This window comes from Vitis riparia, chromosome 13 (genome assembly GCF_004353265.1).
Source record: "Vitis riparia cultivar Riparia Gloire de Montpellier isolate 1030 chromosome 13, EGFV_Vit.rip_1.0, whole genome shotgun sequence".
Taxonomy (NCBI): Eukaryota; Viridiplantae; Streptophyta; class Magnoliopsida; order Vitales; family Vitaceae; genus Vitis; species Vitis riparia.
Genome location: NC_048443.1, coordinates 3,263,014 through 3,288,239, shown reverse-complemented (window position 1 = coordinate 3,288,239; position 25,226 = coordinate 3,263,014). Strand labels below are relative to the sequence as shown.

The following is a 25,226-nucleotide window of genomic DNA, read 5'->3' as shown; positions in this document are numbered from 1 at the left end:
GTTGTGCGTCATATCCTCGTGGAGTGCTAACTCCAATTTGTTACACCTCGATTGAAAGTGTCTTCAATGAATCAATGTCCCTGGGCAAGGACCTCAGAGAATCACAACAACTGATTACCAAGTGTTGGAGAGTAGTATTATTTTGCATCATTCCCTCTGGTAGGGACTCCGGAGTGGGACAACCTCTGATTTCAAGGCTTTCAAGCATGGGTGGCAGCGCCATCTCCGGAATAGATGCGAGACTCTTACAGTGCTCGATGTTCAATTTTTCAAGAGAGGTAAGGCTGTGAAGAATGGGTGGAATTTCCTTTAGCTTGGGACAACTATACACACACAACTGTACAAGAGAATTCAGTTGTCCTAATTCATCTGGTATTTTGCAAACATTGCGTATAGTCAAGTAAGCCAATGAGGTGAGACTGCCCGCACTCCTAACCACCACATCATCACATTTCTGCAACTTCAATTGACGAATGGAGGGAGCCATTGGAAGACAACACACCAGCTGCTCGCATTCACTAATCTCAAGTTCTGTTAATTTAGGAAGGTGTTCGGGTAAATCCTTTTTCAGCTTTGGACATTTCTTGATATAAAGCTCCTTCAAACAAGGGAATTCAACTCCACGACAAACCCATTCCTCCCACTCTAACATCTCTTCAAACCTCAGAATCTCTAGGGATCCAAACGGCTTCATTGAAGATGAGTCACAATCATTATTCCCATAGAAATCTGCACCAATGTTTTGTACTCCATCCATCTTTGCAATCTGGAGATCCTTGAGAGATTGTAACTGCCCAAGTGGTGGCAAGGACGAGCAACTTTTACAATCTTCAAGTTGTAAGAAAACTAAATTCGTGAATGAAGGATCTCCTAGCCATTTTGGAAATTTTGTGCCATAGTAGTGTTGAATGTTGAGCCTTTTCACCTTGGTATGAGGCTGAAGATTTTCGAGAACTCTGGTTTGATTCTCCAAATCACTATCAATCACATTTGGATCCCACGCAAACACCAAGTCATCAAGGTCTTCCTTTTTCTTCAAATTAGCTTTTAAAGCATCCGTAGCATTCACCACATTTTGCAAGTTAAAAATGGAGAGTGCTGCCCGCAGGTGGGACAGATCTTGTAACTCTGTAATTCTTGCACCACTATGCTTGCCAACAACAAAAGCAGTCAATCTTCGAAGATCTTTTAGTTTATTGATTCCTGTTGGCATCCCTTCTAATTTGGTTCCAGAAATATCCAAATGATGTAGGTGGATGAGGTTTTCGATTTCAGGAGGCAGCTCGGTAATCCCATGACAATCTGACAACATCAGTGATTGCAAATTGCAAAGCATACCTATGGATTTAGGTAACTTCTGTATCTTGGTGCTAGAAAGGTTCAAATACCGCAAATGCTTCAAAATTTTGAAATAAATCAGCAGGCAAATGAATGATATTATAGCGAGACAAGGATAAAACCCGCAAACATCTGAATTTTGGCAATAGATCATTTAGAACTTTATCAGCTAAGTAGCAAGTTGAAACATAAGCTCCAGGCATAGCTAATGGTAGGAAGGTCCGTAACTTATCAACCTCATGAAGGGGATCAAATTTCTTGGAGACATCGAATGCTTCACGGTTGTATGACAAATGTCGAGCCCTCTTTGAAAAGTTTTTTTGCTTTCCCACTTCCAATCTGAAACAAAATTCTCTGGATACAAATTGGGCCAAATCATGAATCAAATCATGCATCACAAACAATGACTTATTTTGACTTGATTGTTGAAAGAATGACCTTGACAATAGGTTCTGAAAACATTTTTCACCATCTTCTATCATCTCCTCTCCTTTGAAGCCACCCACAAAACCTTGTGCCACCCATAACAAAATTAACTCCTCCTTTTGATATTCATAATCCTTGGGAAAGATGGAGCAATATGCAAAGCACTGCTTTACTTTTGTGGGGAGATAATGATAGCTCAAGTGTAAAGCTGGAAGAATGTCACTCTTTCCGTTGTAAATCCCATATTTCGTTATTCATCATTTCCTTCCAAACCTTTTCATCTTGTTCAGACCGCAATAAACCTCCTAGCGTTTTTGCTGCCAAGGGCAAACCTTTGCATTTCTGTATTATTTTCCGACCAATAGGTTCCAAATTTCTTATTGCATCTGGAGCTATATTTTCGAAGGCATGATGTGAAAATAGTGACCAGCAATGTTCATCCAACAGTTCGTTAAGGTGATAAGAAGAAGCAGTGCGCATAATTGATGCAACTTGTTCATTGCGGGTGGTTGCTATGATTACGCTGCCTTGTGCTCCAGCTTTGAGTGGAGCTTGTAAGGTACTCCAGATATCGGGGTTCTCATTCCATATATCATCCAGCACAAGGAAAAACTTCTTTCCATTCAATTCTTTCTGCAGACTATGTTGTAGCGATTGCAAGGTGTTAGAATTATGAGATGAATGTTCAGGGACTGACTCTAAAATTGCTTTTGTTATTCCTACCAAGTGAAACTGATCAGATACGCACACCCAGAGTCTGAAATCGAACTTGTCCCCCACCCTCTTGTCGTTATAGATTATTTGAGCGAGGGTTGTTTTTCCAACCCCACCCATACCAACAATTGGAATCACCTGAACTTTATCAGCAGTAGCCAGTTCATCAGACAGCAACAATTCTATGATCTTCTCCTTATCACCATCCCTCCATAAACTCACCTCATCCACCAAAGAAGTAGTCACCTTGTTCAGTCACTGATGACACTCCTCATCACCTCTCTAAAATGAAGACAGATTTCTTTTTACAATAGCCTCTAGCTCCTGGGTGATTTCTTTATTTTTGACCAATCTCTTTTGGAAATCACACCGCTAGGATGAAAAGAGGGTGAACTTCCATACCTTGCCGCTGCTGCTGCTGCTGGTTTGAGGTCCTTGTACCGAACTGGGCCGCTTAGCTTCAGCTTCAAACTCGTCAAGGACATCTTCAATGTCGTAAGCTAAAGCTTTGAGATCGTCCAGCCACCTCTTCACCGCTTTCTCCCGAATCTGCCTCTGCTCAGCATCATCCAACACTGCTTGGAGATGCTGCAAAGTGGTCCTCCATTCCTGGAGCACCGCCATGTCAACTTTGAGCCGGCTTGCATACTCTAACAAAGGGGCAGCCACCAGCTTGTCCAGCACCACCTCAAACACGGACGACAGAAACGCCTCCACACAACCATTTTTCTTTGGAAATGAAGGATTCAGAAGTTCAGAAACATACAATGAGGAAAACCCAGAGAGTTGTGAAGGCCTCTGCACTCTCAAAACTTGCTCTTAATTATATGAGATGGGTCTAATTACTTGTTCACCCTTGTACAATCAAAATATCACCTTTGCTCACAATGAAATTACAAAAAAGAAGAAGGGTTCTTCAAGAACTTCCACAAATTATTGAGAAGAATTGTCGATTAATATTGAAACAATGAAAGAAAAAGTAAAAAAATACAATGTATGCTTTTGGCATATCTTGAATGAATAAAGCAATCAGGGAAAGGCAGTGTCACATGGGTGTGTCTGCACAACAAGCAATCAAATTGCTTTATTGCTGTCCGCACTGACTTTAGGTTTGAAAATTATTCGGTCCAGCTGTTAATGGGGCCAATTTTTTCAAACTGACTTTACTTCAACATCTCTAACTAGAGTTTTAAAACTACTCAACAAATCAATTATTTATAGAAGCTACACTCAATTAAAATTGTTCAAAAATATTAAAATGTATTTATAAATTAAAACATGAAAAATGGTAGAATTATGAATTTTTTATGAGTAAAACCATTTATGAAAGGGGCTCCACGTAGTCTATAAAATAATTATCAGTGCTTTAATCTGCGTATTATGTTCCAGCTATCCCAACCACTTTTTTCAAACATTGATGGTATAGAAATCAAATTTTTCTGCATGTAGGTCCTACTCTTCTGTATGATATGAAGATATTAAAAAGCGGTGACCCTACTTTTTCCTTGTGTTTTTGTTTTCTATGGGCACATGTAAAGTGACCCATATTTTCATATTTAATAAATGTTTTGAAAGTTCAAAGGCTTTGCTTGAGCGGGGAAAAGGTCATGAAATGTAACATTTTTTAAATATTATTCAACTAAGTTTTTTAATAAATTAATAAAATATATTTAATATCTAAAATGGTACATAAATATGTTTAACTTGTTTGAGACTCTTCTAATGGATTAAAGTACTTTTTAATGCTCAAAGTATGTTTAAAAAAATTTATGAAAAATCATTCATAAAACTAAAAAATCTCTTGATCTTAAACTAGAATTTAATATGTGTTCTTTAAAGAATTATTTTTTAGATAATATATTGCCTAAAATACTAAAAAAATTGGTTCGTTTAATCTTTTGATAAAATGTGTTAATAATATAATAATAAGATTAATTAGTAAAATGGATGAATATTCCCATATTTGTGAATTCAACCCCTCCTATTTTTACTTAAGAGTAACTCATTTTTTATATAAATGTTCTTAATCATTTCAGATCTTACATATAAGTTTTAAAAAGTTTAATTTTTATGAGAAAATAATGAGGATATTTTATCAAAATAAGGTAAAAAATGATGAAATGTTAGATTTCCAAATTTGATTTTCATTAACCCTTTTAATCAAATAACCTATAAATTAAAAGTATTTTTTTTTTTTACCAAACTACTCTAAAAAAAAAACAACAAGATGCACAAATAGTTCAATATACAATTAATGGAAATAATACTGGAAGCAAATGGTGTCTTTTTGAGCATTCACAAGATAGACCGTCAGAGAGTAGGGTCGGAATATGATTATCCATAACATTATTTAATAACTTACATTGCAACAAGATTATATATATATATTTGCTATTTAAGAGGCTTGATCCTCATTTGTAAGCATCTTGAATTTCCATTTTCTCTCCCAAGCTTATGTCTCCCTTCTCTCTTCTTTCTTTCTCAACTGTAGTCTTTCAAGCCCCAACTTTCTTCAAGCTTTCCTCCCATTGTAAGATATTTCTTCTTATATATCTATTTTTATGATATACCTCCTATGATGGATGGTTTTTAAATTATGTAAATTTTTAAATTTGTTTTATGTTTCCAGTTTACTTCCTATTATGGATGGTTTTAAATTTATGAATTAAAAGTTTGTGGTTCCTTCTCTTTTAAATTTTTTGGTTATTTTCTAACCTCTCTTTGTTTTTGAATCATGACATAATTCCTATTTTCATTGCATATGACTTCTAAAATGAAATATGTTTTTTTCTTTTTAAATAAACAGAGGAGGATTATTGAACTCCAAGATTATGTGGTCAAAAGAACTTAAAGAAGCACTAATACTGCTGACTGGTGAAGCTACAGTCCTTTAATAGCTGCTGTGGTAAGTTAAAGGCAATCCATTGGAGCAAAATCATGGAATGGATGTCCATGATGTTGTCACTGAGAATTCTCAACCAAAGTACAGTCCTCAACATAGCTGAACTCCAACATAACCAATGATAGACGAGCATTAAGGTGTTGTGATCATTCCTAGTAATGGGGTATAAATGAATCCAATTGAAATTCATATAATGCGAATTCTTTTCATAAGAAACAAAAAATGATACTTAAAAAAAATAAAACTGTAGAAAAAGTACCTTGTGCTTAACTGAAAACAGGACCCCTGCAGCTATGAACACATTTTGTTGAACCCTCCATTACATCTGAATATACCATAGAGTCTGAACTGTAATATTCGTGAACGGATGATTTGAGTACGTAAACTTTACTGAACAGAATCTTCCATTTGTTCCCTCTGTTTCACTGCACCTTCCAGAAAACAAACAGCAATATATTAACTCAGAAGGTTCAAGAACCTCTTCAATAACATTGGTGAGTAAATCCAATATGCAGAATCGCTCCTAAGCACCTCTTCTTAAGTCCATCCAAATGCATTCATATGGTCTAATACAACCACAATCCCTCTTTGAAAATTAATATAAAAAGATTCAGTCGTAAGTTTTAATGTCAAATACATTGGTTCTAGATTAAATAGGATAATGAAAACCATGAAAAACATTGAACTACCAATTTTTCCTCCGTTCAATATACGTGTAATGCTCCTTAACACCCTTCCAAGGAAGGTCCTTCATATGTAGCCCCATACCCGCACGTGGAGAGATAAATAGAATTTGGATTCATATCTGAATTACCAATTTTTCTAAAAGTTTAGACTTTTAAGATTTAAGCTAAATATGCATATCTTGCTCCTTAACAAAAAATAACACATGTAAAGTATGTTTGAGTCCACCTTTCAAATTTTGTTTTTAAAATAAAAAAATTTGAAAACAATTTTGAAAATCATGCTTAGTAGCTAGTTTTTATTTTTAAATTTTCATGACAAAAGTTTTTAAAAAATAAATCTGTAAAAAATGTATTGATTTCTAATTAGACTATGAAACTAACATCCACATCTCACACGCGTTTAAAACCTTTTTCCCAAATCTATGAAATGGAAAAATAATTGCAAATCCCAAAACCATAAAAAAAATCACCCAAATAGTTATTTTTTCATTTTTTTTGTGTAATCACTAAAACTGTCTAATATTAATAAAAATTAAAAATATAGTTGATTTTTTTTTTTTTAACTTTTATAAATAGTATATAGAAGTGCATTAAAATGAAACCTAAATCTTATAGAATTTGATCCTCGAGCAGTTAGCAATTGTCATGTATTGAAGCCAAACACAAACTATCTTCATGAAAATTTTCAAGGTGTCAATTTTAAATTATACCCTGACTTGATTTCTTGATTGATGTGTTAAAAATCAATCTTAATTTTAATTGTAGGCAATTATTTTCTAAAAGAAGAAGAAGAATGGTCGGATTAAAATTCAATTCAAGAGCATTGATAAACACAAAATTGGTGTGTATTGATTGCATAAAAAATATAAGCAGAAAAGTACCTGAATGAATAAGTAATGAGCGCAGATAAAAGCAAGACATACACCCTCAAGCATTGAATTTTATATGAGACGTGCATACTCTAACAAAGGGGTAGCCACCAGCTTGTCCAGCACCACCTCAAACACGGACGACAGAATGCCTCCACCACAACCATCTTTTCTTTGGAAATGAAGAATTCAAAGACTCAGAAACATACAATGAGGAAAACCCAGAGAGATGTGAAGGCCTCTGCACTCTCAAAACTTGCTCTTAATTATATGAGATGGGTCTAATTACTTGTTCACCCTTCTACAATCAAAATATCACCTTTGCTCACAATGAAATTACAAAAAAGAAGAAGGGTTCTTCAAGAACTCCCACAAATTATTGAGAAGAATTGTCGATTAATATTGAAACAATGAAAGAAAAAGTAAAAAAATACAATGTATGCTTTTGGCATATCTTGAATGAATAAAGCAATCAGGGAAAGGCAGTGTCACATGGGTGTGTCTGCACAACAAGCAATCAAATTGCTTTATTGCTGTCCGCACTGACTTTAGGTTTGAAAATTATTCGGTCCAGCTGTTAATGGGCCCAATATTTTCAAAACTGACTTTACTTCAACATCTCAACTAGAGTTTTAAAACTACTCAATAAATCAATTATTTATAGAAGCTACACTGAATTAAAATAGTTCTATAAAATGTTAAAACCCAAGCATGAGAAAATGGTAGAATTATTGAATTTCTTTTATGAGTAAAACCATTAACGAAAAGGGCTCCCACATGGGTCCATAAAATAATTAATCAAGTTGCTTTAGTCTTGATTTATTGATTTATGAATTATATACATTATAGTCTTTTGTCACCCAATTATAATCAATAAAAATTAAATTTTCACCTTATTATCAATTTTTATTTTATTTTATAATGCACCAAATATATAAGTATAGAATATACAACTAAACAATCTTATATTGTAATGTTAGGCTTCCCACGACTCCAACCCTCTAAGCTTGTGGGGGTCTTCCTTGAACTCTTTTAGGGCACCTATTCAATGTTTTTGTGGAACAGTATGTCAGATGTGTTAATCAAATCACGTACACACACATAGAAAATAAAAAATAAATAAAATTTTTAACGTGGTTCAACGATTAATGTGATCCCTACATCCATGAAATACATCAACACTCAATAATCTACTAATAAAATTAGAAGAGTTACAGTTGTAAAACTCTAAAAAAGAAAAAAACAATAAAAAAACCTTTTAATTGCAGCAACGTAAAAACAAAATTTTAAATATAAAAATATTAAATATATAATAGAAGCTACACTCAATTAAAATTAGTATATGCTAACCAACGTTTTCTTTAAGAAAGCTCTTAATTAATTCTCACTTTAATATTTTGGAGTGCTCTATTCAAAATCCGACGTTCCCTCAACTTCAATTTTTATTCTAATGTTTCATCTTTATTATAATAATAACATTAACAGAAGTTGAACTAATAAAATTTTAAATTGTAACATCCTCCTAATAGGTGTTGGAAGTAAATTTATTTATAAATTAAACTTTTTATTAAATAAATTGAACTTCTATAAATTTAAATTTAATTTTTTTTTGTATTCTTTAATTATTTTTTTTTAAACTCTAGAAAAATTATCATCGTTGGCCCGAGATAACTTATAAAAGAAAGATGAAAATTTAGGAGATAAAGCTGTGAAATTTTCATACTTGCTTGTCTTAGTGAAATGGTAGAGAAAGAATTTTTAATTGTTCAAACCATATGGTAATTTAACTTTGGTGCCTCTCTTCATTCTCGTATCCATGTACGAGAGTGAATTAATTAAGTATACCTAAGATTGAATATCAAGAAAAGAGAAGATAAATATTAGAATCTAAATACGAGAAAAAAGTATAACGATGGAGTATCTTCCATGATTAAAACAATTAGTGAAATAGACTCCCATATAAGTTTATAAAACAATAAATCAAAATGCTTTAGTCATATTCACATTGATGGTTTTCCGACTATTTGAATTATTTTTTCTAAACCTTGATGGTATATAAGTTGATTGTTTATGTAATGTAGGTCCTACTCTTTTTGTATGATTGAAGATATTAAATAAAAGACTTTCGAAAGACTTAGAGGGTTCTTGTTTTTTTACTTAATTCTAAATAGAACTTTAATATTTAATAGTGTTAAATATTATGTTGTTTGTTTTTGTAGTATTTTATTTCTATTAAGTATTAAAAAATAAAGAAAAACCAATATGTTATTTTTTTTATTTAGAAAAAGTTATATATTTTCGCTTTTTCTATTTAGTAAAAAATTTGTAATAAGTTATGAAAAAATAGAAAAACAAACGATCTAAATTTTGAAAATAAATTGCTTTCACCAAAAAACCAAAAAAACAAACACAACCTTAGTTTGTGAGTGAGCAAAGACTAATGAAATGCTTACATTTTTCTAAAATCTAATTGATCTAGGTTTTTTAATAGATTAATGAAAACATATTTAATAGCTAGAATGGTACATAAAAACATTTTAAAGACTCATTTTGGTGGGATTAAAGTACTTGATCCTCAAAATTATGCTTAACAAAGTTACGAAAAATGCTTCATAGAATTAAAGAATCTTTTGATATCTAAACTATCATTTAACATGTATTTCTTTAAAATATTATTTGTCTTAGATAATATAATGCTAAAAATACTATGAAAAGAAATTTATATCTGAGTCTCACTTGATCTCTTGACAAATATTTTTATGAAATTGTTATTAATAAAAATATAATAAACTAAAAATATTTTTATGAAAATTATTCTCAAAATTAATAAAAGAAATAAAGTTATATACATACCCCGTACAACAGTCAAGATGCATGAATTGTTCTAATGGACAAAATGGAAACATATTGAAAGTAAATGGTGTTGTTTTAAGCATAATTTTGAAAGGAATCTCGGGATCAAGCTTTTGTTGGGAAACTCTTTGCACTCTCAAAGCCTCTGCTGTGTAGAAACATGAAGTTGGGAAAGAAGAAGAGTTCCTCCAGCTTTAATTACTGTTTTATCCTTGTCCAATATTAAGCTCATGCTTACCGTATAGTAGAAATGTGAAAACAGAAGAGGGTATTTCAGGAACCTTGAAAGAATTTGACAGCAAAAGCAAATGCCAAAAGAAAAGAAATTAAAGAAAGAAATTGATTTGATTCGGGAAAAAAATATTACAAGTGGGTGTAGTTGGAAAAAAATAATGTACCAACTTTTTAATATTAGGTGTTGAAAACTTGAATGGGGACAAAAAAAATGAGTCATTCCGCATTTGGATCCTCGAAATAATAATTACATCCACCATCCCACCTACCCAATTAAAAAGCAAAGAACCAATCTTCAAATTTGGATCCTCAAAATAATAATTACTTCCACCATTCCACCTACCCAATTAAAAAGCAAAGAACCATTCTTGAAATTTGGACCCTCAAAATAATAATTAAGCTTATAATATTTGTGTTTAAGCAATTAGATGGTTGCCAAAGTTTGCAAATCTCAAGGCTTTATATTTGTTTTATCCTACAAAAAGATACAAATATATGGGCTCTTTGATAGGAATCATTGAATAAGATGATTGTCTTGGAAGATGGGATTAGATTTAAGATGGATTTACCAAAAAGGAATATCCAAAATGTTGGATATTTTTTCAAAATAATTGAATGGTGCCAAAGTTTGCTTTTAAAATTTTGGTGTAATGTATAAAAAGAACAAAAGGTTTTTTTTTTTTTTTTAATTAATTTTTTTTATAGGTCTTTAGATTAAAAAAAAAAGTATTAAGAAGAAGGTAAATGATATCAAACCTTTAATATTAACACTCATAACCACCAACATTTTTTTTTCTAAATATATCAACATCCAAAACTCATTGAAAATGTTCAAAAGATCATCCAAGAAGTTTACTTTTAGTTCTTGTTATATAAATACTAAATATGTTTTTTTTTATATAAAAAAAAGCAAGAAATAAAACTAAAACAACCAAACAAGTTTAATATTTACAAAAACTATAAATATGATTGAAAAAACATTTAAAAAATAGAAGCATGTTGAAATGAAACTAAATGTAGGCAATTTGTAGGAAGAAAAAGAAACAAAGAAAAGCAAGAGCTTGGATGCAAAGGCCTCATGATTTATAATAAGAAGAAAGAAACAAAGAAAAGTAAGAGATTGGATGCAAGGGCCCCATGAACAGATAATGATAGAGAAGCGAGAAGAATGGTCAATGAACCTTAACCTAATCTTTATGTCCATATACCCATCGGTTCCTTTGATCTTACAAATAATTTCTTTGGTTCAATAGTAAATTAAGTTATACTAAGGCTGTTGTCTCTTTTTTCTCCTAAAATCCAAAATCAATCCACTATTTATTATGATTAATATATAGTGGTAACCATATGATTATGAAATCATTAAGATATTCATAAATTATGGAGGCATCAATCTTTTTTCAAGCCACACAAGCCCTACTTTTCTTGTATAACTAGATGGGGGTTGAAAGAAAAGAGAAAGGGAAAAATTGTTTTATTTGAACTTTGTAAAAGTTGACATTGTTAACCAAAGCTAAGTTGTAAAAGAAAAATAGAGGAATGAGATTTACATGTATGCTTGTCTTGATGAAGTGGTAGTGAAAGAATTTTTAATTAATTGTTCAAACCATATAATGATTTAATTTTAGCGCATATGATCATATTTTAATAGTATCCGTATATGAGAGTGAATTAATTAAGTATACCATAAGATTTAATGTAGAGAAAATAGAAGATAAATATTAACACCTAAACATGAGGAAAAAAAAAGTAGAATGATTGAATATCTTCTATGAGTAAAAAATTAGTGAAAGAGATTTCGGGTAAGTTTATAAAAAAGTAAATCAATTTGCTTTAGTCATGTCCATATTGATGGTTGTCCGACCATCTCCACCATTTTTTTCAAACCTTAATGGTATGTAAGTTGACTATTTATGTAGTGTAGGTCTCTACCCTTCTTGTATGATTTGAAGTGATTTGAAGATATTGAAAAGGAGGTAACCCTACTTCTTATCCTTTTCATATTAGCTTTCGAAAGACTTGATTTAATGATTAGGAAAAACTCATGAAATGCATGTATACATTTTTCTAATATCTCATTCATCTACTTTTTTTTTAATAGATTAATAGAAAATTGTTTAATTAATAGCTAGAACGGTACATAAAAACATTTTTGTTGCTCATTCTGATAGGATTAAAGTATTTCTAAATACTCAAAAAGCATGTTTTAACAAAGTTATGAAAATTGTTTCATAAAGTTAAAGAATCTTTTCATTCTTAAACTAGCATTTACTATGTATTTCTTTAAAATATGATTTTTCTTACATAATATGTTACTAAAACTATTATAGAAAGAAATTTATATCAAAGCGTTACTGATCTCTTGACAAACGTTTCAATGAAAATGTTATTAATAAAAATACAATAAATTAAAAGTATTTTTTTTTTTTTTTTATAAAAACTACTCTCAAAATTAATAAAAAATAAAATTATATAACCCTTAAAACAATCAAGATGCACAAATTGTTCAAATGGACAAAATGGAAACAATATTGGAAGTACTAGTGTCTTTTTAAGCATTCACATAAAAAGGCCCATTTTTTTATGTAATCACTAAAACTGTCTAATATTAATAAAAATTAAAAATATAGTTGATTTTTTTTTTTTAACTTTTATAAATAGTATATAGAAGTGCATTAAAATGAAACCTAAATCTTATAGAATTTGATCCTCGAGCAGTTAGCAATTGTCATGTATTGAAGCCAAACACAAAATATCTTCATGAAAATTTTCAAGATGTCAATTTTAAATTATACCCTGACTTGATTTCTTGATTGATGTGTTAAAAATCAATCTTAATTTTAGTTGTAGACTACTATTTTCTAAAAGAAGAAGAAGAATGGTCGGATTAAAATTCAATTCTAGAGCATCGATAAACACAAAATTGGTGTGTATTGACTATTGATTGCATAAAAAATAGGGGAAGTTGTGTTTTAGGAGGCCCATGTGAAGGTTATATGGGAATGAAACCCATAGAACCTGAAATATGGGCTTTGTCCATTAATGACCAGAATATTATTTTTTTTGTGCACTAATTACTGTTTGGAAAAGTTATTCCAAAATTGCCCTTTTGTTCTCCTTGTCGACAGCCACCACGGTCTCCATGTCATCGGAAGTTGTGCTTTTAAAAATATAAAATTTGCAAAACCCACAGAACACTCGACCTGATAAACTTTGAAATTTGGGGAAACTCTCTGTCACTTCCTCTCATTTTGCCCTAACCCAATTTTGCTCTGCATTTTCATAACTCTGTCACTTCCTCTCATTTCGTCTCATTTTCGCCTAACCCTAGTTTCTTTGTTCACGAGCTGACCACCTAAACCCGATAGCCAGCTTCCGAAAACCTGCAATGAAGCTAAAGTTGAGCCATTTCTTCATCTTTCTTCATCAAAGGTGGAATATTTTTAAGGTTTCTAGAAACCGAAGTGGAGCTTCCTCTTCCTTTTGGATTAATCGCAGGTGAGTTTTCCATTTAAGGATTTGTTTGGGTGTTGAGAAAATATTTGGGCCGAATATTGTTTTGCATTGTTCATGACCCTGTGATTTAGAATATTTGGGGATTTTTTTGTTTTGTTATATCTTAAATATTTATGTTTACAAGACGACTGTTTGTGGGGAATCGTTGAGGGAAAAAAAAATTTGAGAACCACCAATCTTTGAAATATGGAGAAATTTTTTGGTATTTATCGGTATTTTTTACCGTATTTTCGAGAAATTTCCCGATATTTCCTACCAGGCTAGACCACGCATGATGCAAAATCTGTCCAAACATTTAAAAAAAAAAAAAAAAAGATGGTATTTGGTAATCTGATCACGATTTGCAAGCAATATTTTTCAGTTTGGCTCAAAAATCGTGGATTAGGTTTTGTGAAATTTAAATCCAATGGCACAAAAGCAAAGAGACCCCTAGAACAGATCCATAAAACACAGGGAGGAGAAAAAAAAAGCAATTTTTTTAGTTTTCCTTGGGGGTTTTGCAAGGATTTTCTCGGAAATCAAACAAGGATGAATTTCCTGGAAATCAAGTGGGGATGGATTTTCTTGGGAATCAAACGGGGTTTCAAAAAAAAAAAAAATTTAATAACGTGATTAGATTAGTACCTACGAGGATTCAGAATGGCAGAGGAAAATAGGGTCTTTTTAGGGATTCTCTTGTCTAGAGGGAAACTTTAGAAAATGGCTCCTTGATGGCCGAGTGAGAGAAGTGGGTCACCCTTTTGAATTTTGGATTTAGTATGAAAAAAAAAAAAGAAACAAATCATGAGAACAATTTCTCCATATAAATAATTATTAATTATTAATTATTAATTATCCATTTTAATTTTTATTAAATCAGCTAATAATCTATTGTGTCTTACACTTCATTTATGATTTGGATGAAATGAGTTCCAATTCATGGCTATGGATACCGCAAATACACATGTTGTTTGTTGTTACCCAGAAAATTATGCCTTCAAGCTAAGTTGAGTAATTAGTATGGATACTACAATTTTTAAGATTTATGTCCATGGCATTTTGATATCTTGTGAAAATTATGCTTGCTCTTCAGTTTGAAGATTGAATTACTATTTCCAAAAAAAAAAAAAAAAAGGTTTCAATATGGAAATCTATGAAAATTGGAAAATTGAGAAAAGGGTAAGGTTAAAAATATGATTGGTTTTGCAGCCCTAATCAAGTTTTAACTGACTCAAACTTGAGAAAGTTTGCAAGTTGAATTGAAATGGAGTGTTTGCACCTCTCTAAAATGAAAATGAAGAGCTTGAATCTCCAGAGTTTCCAATGTTGTGGAAAAATGAGTTTGGTTTGGGCAAAAGAAAGTTCCTGAGATTTTTTAGTTCCATGAGAAAAAATATCTTTGTACTTTTTTGGAGATACTTCATATTTTATTTACTGGAATTGAAATATGCCATGCAACAATGTTTACCAGATAAGAGCCATTATATCATCATGACTACATAGCATTATTATGAGCCAGTGTCATTGATTGTTAATATTGTCTTTGCTCCTCAAGATTCTCAAGTTCCTTTGTGATCTCATTTATAGCTTTACATTATGATGCTATGGCTTGCTCTATTACTTATTTCCTGATTACATAGGATTTTGAAATGCAGGTTTCAAATGGGGATGATATTGATAGATTGATATCATGCCTCTTCCTGGTTGTTCATTTTTTTTGTGGTATAGATTCTGTTGGTTTTTTATTTCTCCTTATTTGGTTCATTCTATATTTTTCTGTTCAACTAAAGCCCTGGTTTCGACATAGAGGGGTGCATCAAACCTCAAGTTTCTTAACTATTTAAACAAACACATAATACCTGTTTTTGATAAGGTAATACTTTGACCTTGTGTTCTCTGATAATATAAACATGTTGACTTGGATTTTCTAATCTTGCATGTGATACCTATTTTCTACTTTTTGTATTAGTTTTGAAATTTGATGATTCTCTTTGCACATTTTTTTTGGGTTGCCAAACTTTTGAATGCAACTATCATGTAAGGGATATTGAACTTTTCAATGTCTCTGGAATAGCTACTGTTTGAAGTGTTTGCGTCTTATATTTGATAGAAACTGAAATGGATGCATGGACCATTTCTATTTACGTTATGCTAATAGCTATAGATACAATATATGTTTTTCTAACTACTTACAAGTGTTCAAAGGTACTTAGAAATGCATACACAATTCATGTTCATGCTGCTGCAAATGGTGTATTCAATTCTTTTTCTATTATATACATATATTTTCCCTGGGAAAGGATAGTACAATGTATTCCATAAAGAAAATGAAAGAATTTAGCTTACAAGTGGTTTGCGCTGTCATTAAACTGGAGTAAAAGGAACACTAGACGTATAAACTACAAACAAGAAGAAATTCCTTGAAATCCCAGCTCTTTAGAAGCCCCTGTGGTGCATGGACAATTGTTCCTGTTTTGAGGGGAAAAAAAAACATGAGACATGCCAAAAGCACCCTAAATTACATAGGGAGTGTACAAAGGGCGCCTAAAGCACCACCAATAAAAACAAAGGGAGTTCATGAGTCATAGGAACAAGGTTCCCACATGGTAAACCTTGTTGTTTATGAGTCATGGATTTTCAGAATTCCATGTCATACCCGGTATAAGTGTTCCTTCATTGATAGATGTTTAATTATTAGTGGGACCTTAAGGTCACAATCATAGTCATCACCCATTGATTCCTTCCAATAACATCATTAGCTGAGGATTCTTGCAATGTGTATGTGTGAATAAAACACACCCATCAATTTATGATCATGGATTTCAAGCTTAGTGGGTGAAAGCTAAGATTGAAATTATTTTCAGTCTAGAACCCAATTATCTATTATACCATTTTCTACATTGGTGAAAATGCAAATAGATGATAGTATGATAAATAAATGGTGGAGAGGAGTGTAGATTTGTTGACAAAGATTTTAGGGTTATAGGATGAGTTAGTGGACTTTTTGCGCATGTAGGGAGTTGGAAGAGGTTTATTTGGATACTGCATCTTGCATTCCTATACAACTACATATTTGTCAACAATTTCTTTAGTCACTTCAAATAAGTGGAATGTAGTAAGTGCAGCGAAGGCTTTTTCTCTTATTTTTCTTCTTCTCCTCCTATTCCTTTTGTTCTTTTGTTTTGATAGTGAACTACCATTCTATGCATCATTGCTTAGAATCAGTCCCTAATTCATTCACTTCATTCATTGTGTTTGAAATCAAAGTAAATTCATCGAAGACTTAATTATGTTATGTTTGTGTGGACCCCGCATTTCGGCTCATGCGTTTCCCACTCTATGGCGAGCTCGATTTTTATATTATTTGAAAAATGAATTTTATTTATTGTTTGAAAAATGACTTGGAGTCGCCACTTATTTTTATTTTATTTTTTAAAGGGTAAACAAAATAAGAAAGAAAAACCCTAAGTGTGACTCCTTGTTTTGGAAAAGGTTGGTCTACGAAAAACCAGATCGGGTTCGAGGGTCAGGTTACTTATCGGGAAGGTACGGTAAAGACCGTAGCACCCCTTTAAGTCCCTAAAGTTGGGTCTCTACTAATGAGATGAAGCAATCATGGCAATGGATGAGTAAATCAATGGATACCCCGAATAAATCATGCACATGTGAGAATCAGAACATGCATAAATGATGATCAGAATGGATGTAGATACATACCTGGGCAATGATCCTCAATGCGCTATCAAGAAGTGAGGTTAGTGCACAATTAAGGAATAATTTCAAGCATGTCGTATAGCAGAATACAATCAATCATGCATGCCAATTTAATCGATCAATCAATCAATCAATCAATTATAAAATCAAGTATGTAGGGCCCCCACCAAAGCCCGTTTATTTTAGCATGAATTAATTTCGTAAATTTCATTAATTGGAATTACAAAATTTAATCCTTACTTATTTTAAAACATTTTAAAAATCAAAGAAAGTTTTGAAAATTGCTTACCGAATAGAAAGTGGAAGCAAATTTGATTAAAAGTGAGACTCTTGGGTGATCTTAAAAATTCTAAGGATGAGAAAGTTAAAAAAAAGAAAGATTTAAGAAAAACCAAAATCAGAAAAACGTTTGAAAATAAAAATCAAAGATGATGGTTTGAAATATTATTTTAAAATCAAGCAGATGAAGATGTAAATGGCACGTGGCCCTAAAAGGCCATGCAAAGAGTGGTTATGCAAAGGGGAAATATGCAAGAATGGGCCCAATATGGGAGGGTACTTCTTCTGTTGTCTTTATTTCATGTCAGTCTTCTCCCCTTTTTCAGCGGCTGAACCCAGAACTGCAGCAATAAGAGCTGTTTCAAACTTCCTTGTTGTCTGATAGCAAGTCTGCCCACGTGTCTCCATTTTCTTCGAGTAAAAGAGATCACCTTCTAGTCAATCGGGCATATATACCGTCTTTAAGGAGCAGCTCCATGTGACTCAAAACTACTGATTTAGTAGGTGGTTCAGGCATAACACCAGAAAGAGCAGTCCAGAGAACGCCACAACCCTCCTTGCTGTTCATATTTTGTGCTCAACTCAGTATCATCATTCGACACTGATTTCATGGACTTCATGAAGAGGTCATCTGTCACCGACCCCGTAGCCCTAACTCCGGCTGTAATCAAAATTCAGTCCCTCCAAAGAGGCCCTATTATGCCGCCCTCGGGCAGCCCTTGTGAGATGAAATGTTTTCTCAACAATTTGCACTGGGTTTGTACCATCAGTTGGAAATACCAGTTTCAAAACCACAACTGGTAGAATCAATGATAAGCACAATCAGCCTGCGAACTACCAATGATCATGTTCTTGATGAAGTCACGATGTCCAGGAGCATCAATGACAGTGCACGTGAGGAGATTGACAACGATGCCGTCGAAGACAACCTGTCTACATAACCTTTCAACCAGCTTCATCCTGAAGCTACCTCCGCCGCGGTGCTATCAGTTAGAATTTGAGAAGGCAAAACTCTGTTCTCTTTATAGAAGAAAACCAGAGTGAAAGAGAGTTTATATATTGTTCAAGAAACTCTATTACAAGAAGTAAAGACAACTGTAGTTATAGCTGTCATAACAGAAATCAAGTAAAGACTATCACGTGGGATCTGTAACCACTTCCTCTATCTTTGGCTTATCACCCCCCCTTAAGTGAAAGGGTCTTGGAGCTATGCAAAGCTGTGACTTAAGAGACAAGAACCGAGAACTTGTAAGATGCTTAGTCAAAAGATCAGCTGGCTGATCTTCAATAGGTACAAAATGCAGCTGTATCTTACCTCGTATGACCTGATCTCGGATGAAGTGAAGATCTATTTCAATGTGCTTCGTTCTAGCATGAAACACAGGGTTCTTTGCCATATGATAAGCACTGATATTATCATACCAGAGCAGGGGAATCGCAGGTATAGGAACACATAATTCTTGCAACAAGGCTTGCATCCATATAATTTCTGCAGTAGCTAAGGCAAGGGCACGATATTCAGACTCGGCACTGCTGCGAGACACCACCTTTTGTTTGGTAGAGGACCAAGAGACTAAGTTACCTCCCAGATACACCAAATAGCCACTGGAACTTCGCCTATCATCAGGTTGAGCACCCCAATCTGCATTGAGAAGCCTTCGATTGTCAAATTGGTTGAAGGACTCAGCAATAACCCATCTTGCATTGTTCCTTTAAGATAACGAAGGATTCTTTTGACTGAAAGCCAATGAGCTGAGGTAGGCTGTTGCATGAATTGACATGCCTTATTAACTGCAAAAGCTATATCAGGCCTTGTTATTGTTAGATACTGAAGTGCCCCTACCACACTTCGATATTGAGTGACGTCGTCCAGAGGATCACCATCAAACTTGGACAAATTCTTCCCAACAGTTCCGGGTGTTTTTGCTGGTTTGGTATCAAACATTTCAGTTCGATGAAGCAGATCAGAAACGTATTTGGTTTGGCTTAAATTCATAGAGCCTTCATGGTAAGAGACTTCTATACCGAGGAAGTATGATAGCTGTCCCAAATCTCTCAAAGCAAAAATAGAATCAAGCTTAGCAATGAGTGAGGAAATCTGTGTTGAGGAGCAGCCAGTGATGATTATATCATCAACATAGACAAGAACAATCAAAGTAGTAGACTCACTAAAGTGTAGAAACATAGAACTATCAGTTCTAGAGTTGCTGAATCCCCACTGTATAAGGGCAGAACTGAGTCGTTGAAACCAGGCTCATGGTGCTTGTTTCAAACCATATAGAGCCTTCTTCAATCGACACACTTTGGTTGCGAATTTAGTATCCAAGTAGCCAGGAGGTTGAGACATGTAGACTTGCTCTTCTAGCTCACCATTGAGAAAAGCATTGTGAACATCAAGCTGCCTAATTTCCCATTGAAAACTGAGAGCCACAGTTAGTATGATTCGAATGGTTGCAGCCTTAACCACCGGACTAAAGGTCTCAAAATAATCAAGACCATGAGTTTGGTTATACCCCTTAGCCACAAGTCGGGCTTTATATCTCTCTATGCTCCCATCTGGCTTGTGTTTCAACTTGTATACCCACTTACAGCCTATTAGATTAACTTCAGAAGGTTGTTCAACAAGATCCCAAGTTTGATTCCGATGAAGAGCAGCAATTTCTAAATCCATAGCTTGAATCCAATTTGGATCCTTGAGAGCTTGTTTGAGTGTATATGGTTCTGAGATCTTTACAGTAGAGAGATCAAAAATGGTCTTCTTCTTGGTTATACCTCGCATTAGCCTTGTTGTCATGCGTGGAGCAGGGGAAGGAGAAGGAGGTTAATCCTCATGTATAGCTTCGGGTAAGGTACTAGAGGCAGGAGTAACAGTAGGACTACTCACAGAATCAGAAGCTTCACTCGTGGAAGGAGAGGAAGAAAGTGAAGATGTGTGGCTGCCATTAGAACAGAAGGTTGGAGAAGGAAAGGAAGTTATAATGGCTGGAGTTAAAGTATCTGTTGAAGTGTCTTTGGTTGGGGAGAGAGGGTGAGTTTTAGCTAGAGGAAATTGTCCCTCATCAAAAACAACATGAGGAGTGATGTAAACTCGTCCAGTCAGAAAGTCAAGACACAAAAACCCTTTGTTATGAAGACTATAACCAAGAAATAGACTTTGAACAGAACGATATTGAAGTTTGTGACTGTTGTAAGGACGGATGAATGGGTAACACAAGCAGCCAAAGACTCTAAGGGACTTGTAATCCGGAACCTTTTGAAAAAGTGTGAAATAAGGGGAGTTATTTTGGAGTACCTTACTTGGCATTCTATTGATGAGAAATGTAGCTGTCTGGAAAGCATATTGCCAGAATTCCATTGGTAAGGAGGCATGAGCCAACAAGGCCAACCCGGTTTCAACAACATGCCTATGCTTTCGTTCAACTCTCCCATTCTGAGCTGAGTTATACGGGCAAGAAAACCGATGAAAAATGCCTGTTTGCTGAAGAAACGTCTTGAAGGATCTGAACTCACCACCATTATCAGACTGTAGGCATTTGATTTTAGCATCAAATTGATTTTCTACTTGGAGTTTGAACTTCTTAAAAACAGGAAGGGCTTGGTGTTTTGTTTGAAGAGGATAGAACCAGGTGTACCGTGAGTAGTCATCTAGAAACAAGATGAAATATCTAGCACTAGAGGTAGACTTGACTGGGGCAGGTCCCCAAAGGTCAGTATGAACAAGTTCCAACGGTTTGGAAGCACAAGAAAGTGAAAGATGAGTAGGTAATCTGTGACTTTTAGCAAGCTGACAAGAGGAGCAAACAATATTTTTATTCTTTTCAAAGGAGACATTACAACTCTGCATAATTTGGGTTACAATGTCAGTAGAAGCATGGCCTAGTCTATGATGCCATAACTTCACTTTATTATCAAAGATACTGGAATTATGAGAGTAAAAAGTAGAAGAATTAGTAGCACCAACAAAGGCTACTTTCTTGCTGTTCAAAACTGGGAATCGGTAAAGTCCATTCTCAAGCTGGCCTTGAGCAAGCACCTTCTTCGTATGTAGATACTTCACAAAGAAACTATTAGACCGAAACTCAATTAAGGCATTATTGTCTGAGCAGAATTTAGCAACACTTATCAAGTTTGCTGATATAAAGGGGACATGAAACACCTTTTTGAGATGAAAGGAATGTGAATTAGAAAGTAAACGATGAGAACCAGTGTTGGAAATGGATAGGTGCTTACCATTACCAATTGTCACCTTATCTGTGCCCGTGTATGGTGAAGAACTGGTTAGATTGCCCACACTCTGAGTCAGATGATGACTGGCTCCAGAGTCAAGATACCAAGTGTCATCTGCAAGATTATTAGAAGAGGCAACCATAGCAGGTATAGAGTTTGGATTACCAGCATTTGAGGGAGAAGTATTACTACTCTGAGAGCTTTGATAGGAGATATCAAATCTGTGATAACAGATCTGAACAGTATGACCAAACCTGCCACACAACTGGCATTGTGGCTTCTCAGAGCTGTTGGAATTGTGCCTCCCATTTTGGCCATATCGACCCCCTCGACCACGACCTCTGTAGGTATAGTTGCTGGTGTTTGGGGTATGATTCTGTCCTCCACCACCATTATACCTCCTTCCACCACCTCTGCTATTAGATGAAGAGGCATAATTGGCTGATATAGGAGAGAATTGTTCAATCGAGCTTTGTTGCTCAAGGCGATGTTCAAACGCAAGAAGCATGCTATGAACAGCTTCAATAGAGATCTTGTCATCTCTAATATTAATAGCAGTTACAACTGCATTATAGTCGGATCCAAGTCCGCCAAGGAGATTCATAACCTGGTCTTGTTCTGAGACAGGTTCTCCAGTTGCTGCTAGACTATCTGCAGCTCCTTTAACCTTCATGATATAATCGATCATAGAAAGAGAACCTTTCTTGGTTGACTGTAACTCGAGCCTTAGCTGCATAATTCTGGCTCTGGAGGAAGATGAGAAGGTTTTCTCCAATGCATTCCAAGCAGAGTGAGAAGAGTTGTGACCAATGATTTGTGCCATGATCGCTGGTGTGAGAGACGAGTAGAGCCAGCTGAGGATCGTTCGATCTTGTCTTCTCCAAGCAACAAAGGCAGGATTGATCAATCCTGAACTGAGTTCTTTATCTGGACAGATGGAAGATCCGTCTATGAAATCTTCAAATCCATTGGTAAAAACAACATTATCAATCTGAGATTTCCACAGAATGTAATTAGTCCGATCAAGTTTCACAGGTAGAGTATGATTGAGCATCTGATAAGAAGGATGAGACGCCATTGTAATGCTTTGTCCTGATCCAATCGAGTCAGAGGATGAAGAGGATTGAGTGGAAGCGGAAACCATGATTGGATCTTAAGGAAAGAGATGGAAAACTGAGAAAAAAGAGGAGAATACTCACACCTTTGATCGAGAGGCTCTGATACCAAGTTAGAATTTGAGAAGGCAAAACTCTGTTCTCTTTATAGAAGAAAACCAGAGTGAAAGAGAGTTTATATATTGTTCAAGAAACTCTATTACAAGAAGTAAAGACAGCTGTAGTGATAGCTGTCATAACAGAAATCAAGTAAAGACTATCACGTGGGATCTGTAACCACTTCCTCTATCTTTGGCTTATCACTATCTACATGTCGTCTATATATTCAGTGACCTGAATCAGTGCCACCTCGTCCCCAACTCCAACGCAGTCGAATCTCGCGCTGCTGTCCAGTCTGACTTGCGCCGGAAAGGGTGGACTCCTCATTAGATGGGATTGGTTTCTCATATAACTCATGCTTCTTGTAGCGCCTATTAAGCGTGCTACATATGTCTTATGTATCAGTGTTGCGTTCAGAAGCTTTCCAGCTATGTCTGAATTTCCTTCCACAAGTTCTGCCACAAGACCAGCATAGACCAAGAAAAGATTTCAAGTTTGGTGGGCATCTAATGAGTATGGGCATGGTGGAAATATGAATAGGGACGTGAAAGATTTAATGGGTATAAATGGTGATGGGAAACGGGTTAGATATAAGTATAGAGAGATGATCAGTGGGTATAAAAAGAATGGGTACGAAGGACGGGTATGGTGGGGTATGGAATGAGGGATTTGATACGAGTATAGAGAGATGGTCAGTTGGTATGAAAAGAATGGGTATGAAGGATAAAATGATGAAGGATGCGTTTAATGGGTATTTTGAAAACCAAAAGTGAAGGCATGTAGGCGGGTGTGATGGAGCCGTGATATATATGTAGAGAATAGATTGAGGATGGTGGCCAAATATGAGAAGGAAAGTCATAAAGGAAGGGGATCAAATGGGAAGGGGCAGTAGCAGGCCACAAAAAAGGTTCGGAGGCAAATTGGGAAGACGTGGGCTATTCTCATACAAGGTGGCCAGTCAAACTGTTGCACAGGGTCAGGAATATACTCATCAACAACATCCATTAACCTCGAAATAGCCTGTTTTCCTATTTCTTCATTAGTCCCCTGTAAAGAGTACAAAGCTGAACCCCGAATGATGGGAATTTCATCCCTAGGGAACCTGTAGAAGCTAAAAAGCTCACGGAGTTCCATTTCTGGCATGCAAGTAGAAAGTGTTCCTTTGTCTGTGGCATGGGCCTATTAGGAGAAAAAACAACCAGAACACCCCCAATCACTTGGGCAGCCCCAGTAATAATATTCTTCACTTGATCCGCATGTCCTGGACAGTCCACATTGGCATAGTGTTGCTTAGTAGTCTCATACTCGACATGGGCCATTGCAATTGTAATTCCTCTCTTCTTGTCTTCAGGAACCTTGTCAATTTCATCGAAGACAACTATTTTCGCTTTTCCTTCCTCTGCAAGCACCTTTGTAATAGCAGCAGTCAATGTAATCCTCCTATGAAGACTACATAAGCTGTTCCGCATCGAAGAGTGAAGTTTCATGGTCATCATTATCCTCTGAAGCCACTCCCATGCAACTAACAATAATTTCTAAAGAAATTGCCCCATGATACATCGGTACTATTTGGGTTAATTTCCCAAGTTCTTTGTAACTTGCTGTTTACAATTACCAATCTCTTATTTCAGTGCCTACGGGATGCTAAAACCAGTGAAACCAGAATAAATACCCACAATGCCCGAGGCACCATTGAATAGAAAAGCTTCGTTCACAAAAGATCCATTCATGCACACTGCGTTTCCCTCCCGGTCGTGACCAGAAAGTAATTCGTTGTGGCAAGCCACAGAATACCCCAATTTTGAACAAATGTGCAGTATCTCTTGGTACTCAGTCACTTATCCAGTTTCACCATTATTGAACAACAACTATACATCTTCAGATTGATGAGGTTCAAAAATCATCTGAGGACGTTCTCACATTCCTCTCATTGGGTCTTCATTTCTACAACGAAAACTCCAAAATTCCCATTACCAAATCTCCAACAGAGAGAGCCGCCTCAACAGTAAAATTATTAAATCTGAGATATCTCGTGCCAGATCCCGAAGTAGCATCCTCATGTCTCTTGGTTGGGTTTAGGTAGTCCCTCAAGCGGAGAACACGTTCCTTACTCCCTTAGGCAGAGGTGAGGAAACTGACATGCCTCATGGACGAAGTACCAGGAACAGAGGAAAGCAACCAAACAAAACACCAATAATCGGAGCAAAACAAAACCATACAACGTCTCATTTCATATGATAATCAATGAGCTCATATGAGGGTGGATGAAATCAAA

At 34.9% G+C, this 25,226-nt stretch overlaps 3 protein-coding genes and 1 long non-coding RNA gene across 5 annotated transcripts; all 4 read right to left on the bottom strand.

The window, feature by feature from the left end:
- Positions 1 to 40: 40 nt before the first annotated feature.
- Positions 41 to 1,312, bottom strand: LOC117927893 (putative disease resistance RPP13-like protein 1). The gene has a single exon (XM_034847616.1). It carries the CDS (start codon positions 1,310 to 1,312, stop codon positions 41 to 43), a length of 1,272 nt encoding a protein of 423 aa, XP_034703507.1.
- Positions 1,313 to 1,983: 671 nt separating this feature from the next.
- Positions 1,984 to 3,102, bottom strand: LOC117927891 (putative disease resistance protein RGA1). Its single transcript, XM_034847615.1, has 2 exons — positions 2,881 to 3,102; positions 1,984 to 2,700 (listed from the first exon to the last, which is right to left on the bottom strand). Exons 1-2 carry the CDS (start codon positions 3,100 to 3,102, stop codon positions 1,984 to 1,986), a joined length of 939 nt encoding a protein of 312 aa, XP_034703506.1.
- Positions 3,103 to 5,483: 2,381 nt separating this feature from the next.
- LOC117927875 lies at positions 5,484 to 7,504 on the bottom strand. 2 transcript variants are annotated; one of them, XR_004653449.1, is made up of 3 exons: positions 6,948 to 7,504; positions 5,640 to 5,811; positions 5,484 to 5,532 (listed from the first exon to the last, which is right to left on the bottom strand). It is a non-coding gene; the product is annotated as an uncharacterized LOC117927875 (long non-coding RNA). The 2 variants fall into 2 exon arrangements; XR_004653448.1 differs by having other exon boundaries at positions 5,640 to 5,805.
- A 15,673-nt stretch (positions 7,505 to 23,177) lies between these two features.
- On the bottom strand, positions 23,178 to 24,420 carry LOC117927886 (elongation factor Tu, mitochondrial-like). The gene is made up of 3 exons (XM_034847609.1): positions 24,199 to 24,420; positions 23,916 to 24,130; positions 23,178 to 23,334 (listed from the first exon to the last, which is right to left on the bottom strand). Exons 1-3 carry the CDS (start codon positions 24,418 to 24,420, stop codon positions 23,178 to 23,180), a joined length of 594 nt encoding a protein of 197 aa, XP_034703500.1.
- Between the last annotated feature and the right edge of the window lie 806 nt (positions 24,421 to 25,226).

What these genes read in the sequence shown, in the direction of transcription:
- LOC117927893 (XM_034847616.1), bottom strand. Translation starts at nt 1,312, where the DNA reads ATGTTGTCAGATTGTCATGGGATTACCGAGCTGCCTCCTGAAATCGAA.
- LOC117927891 (XM_034847615.1), bottom strand. Translation starts at nt 3,102, where the DNA reads ATGGCGGTGCTCCAGGAATGGAGGACCACTTTGCAGCATCTCCAAGCA. An exon ending in GCAGCAGCAGCAGCGGCAAG is followed by an intron (nt 2,701 to 2,880) that starts GTATGGAAGTTC and finishes TTGGTGGATGAG; the next exon opens with GTGAGTTTATGGAGGGATGG.
- LOC117927886 (XM_034847609.1), bottom strand. Translation starts at nt 24,420, where the DNA reads ATGCGGAACAGCTTATGTAGTCTTCATAGGAGGATTACATTGACTGCT. An exon ending in GTCCAGGACATGCGGATCAA is followed by an intron (nt 24,131 to 24,198) that starts GTGAAGAATATT and finishes TTCTCCTAATAG; the next exon opens with GCCCATGCCACAGACAAAGG. An exon ending in ATTCCTGACCCTGTGCAACA is followed by an intron (nt 23,335 to 23,915) that starts GTTTGACTGGCC and finishes AGACATATGTAG; the next exon opens with CACGCTTAATAGGCGCTACA.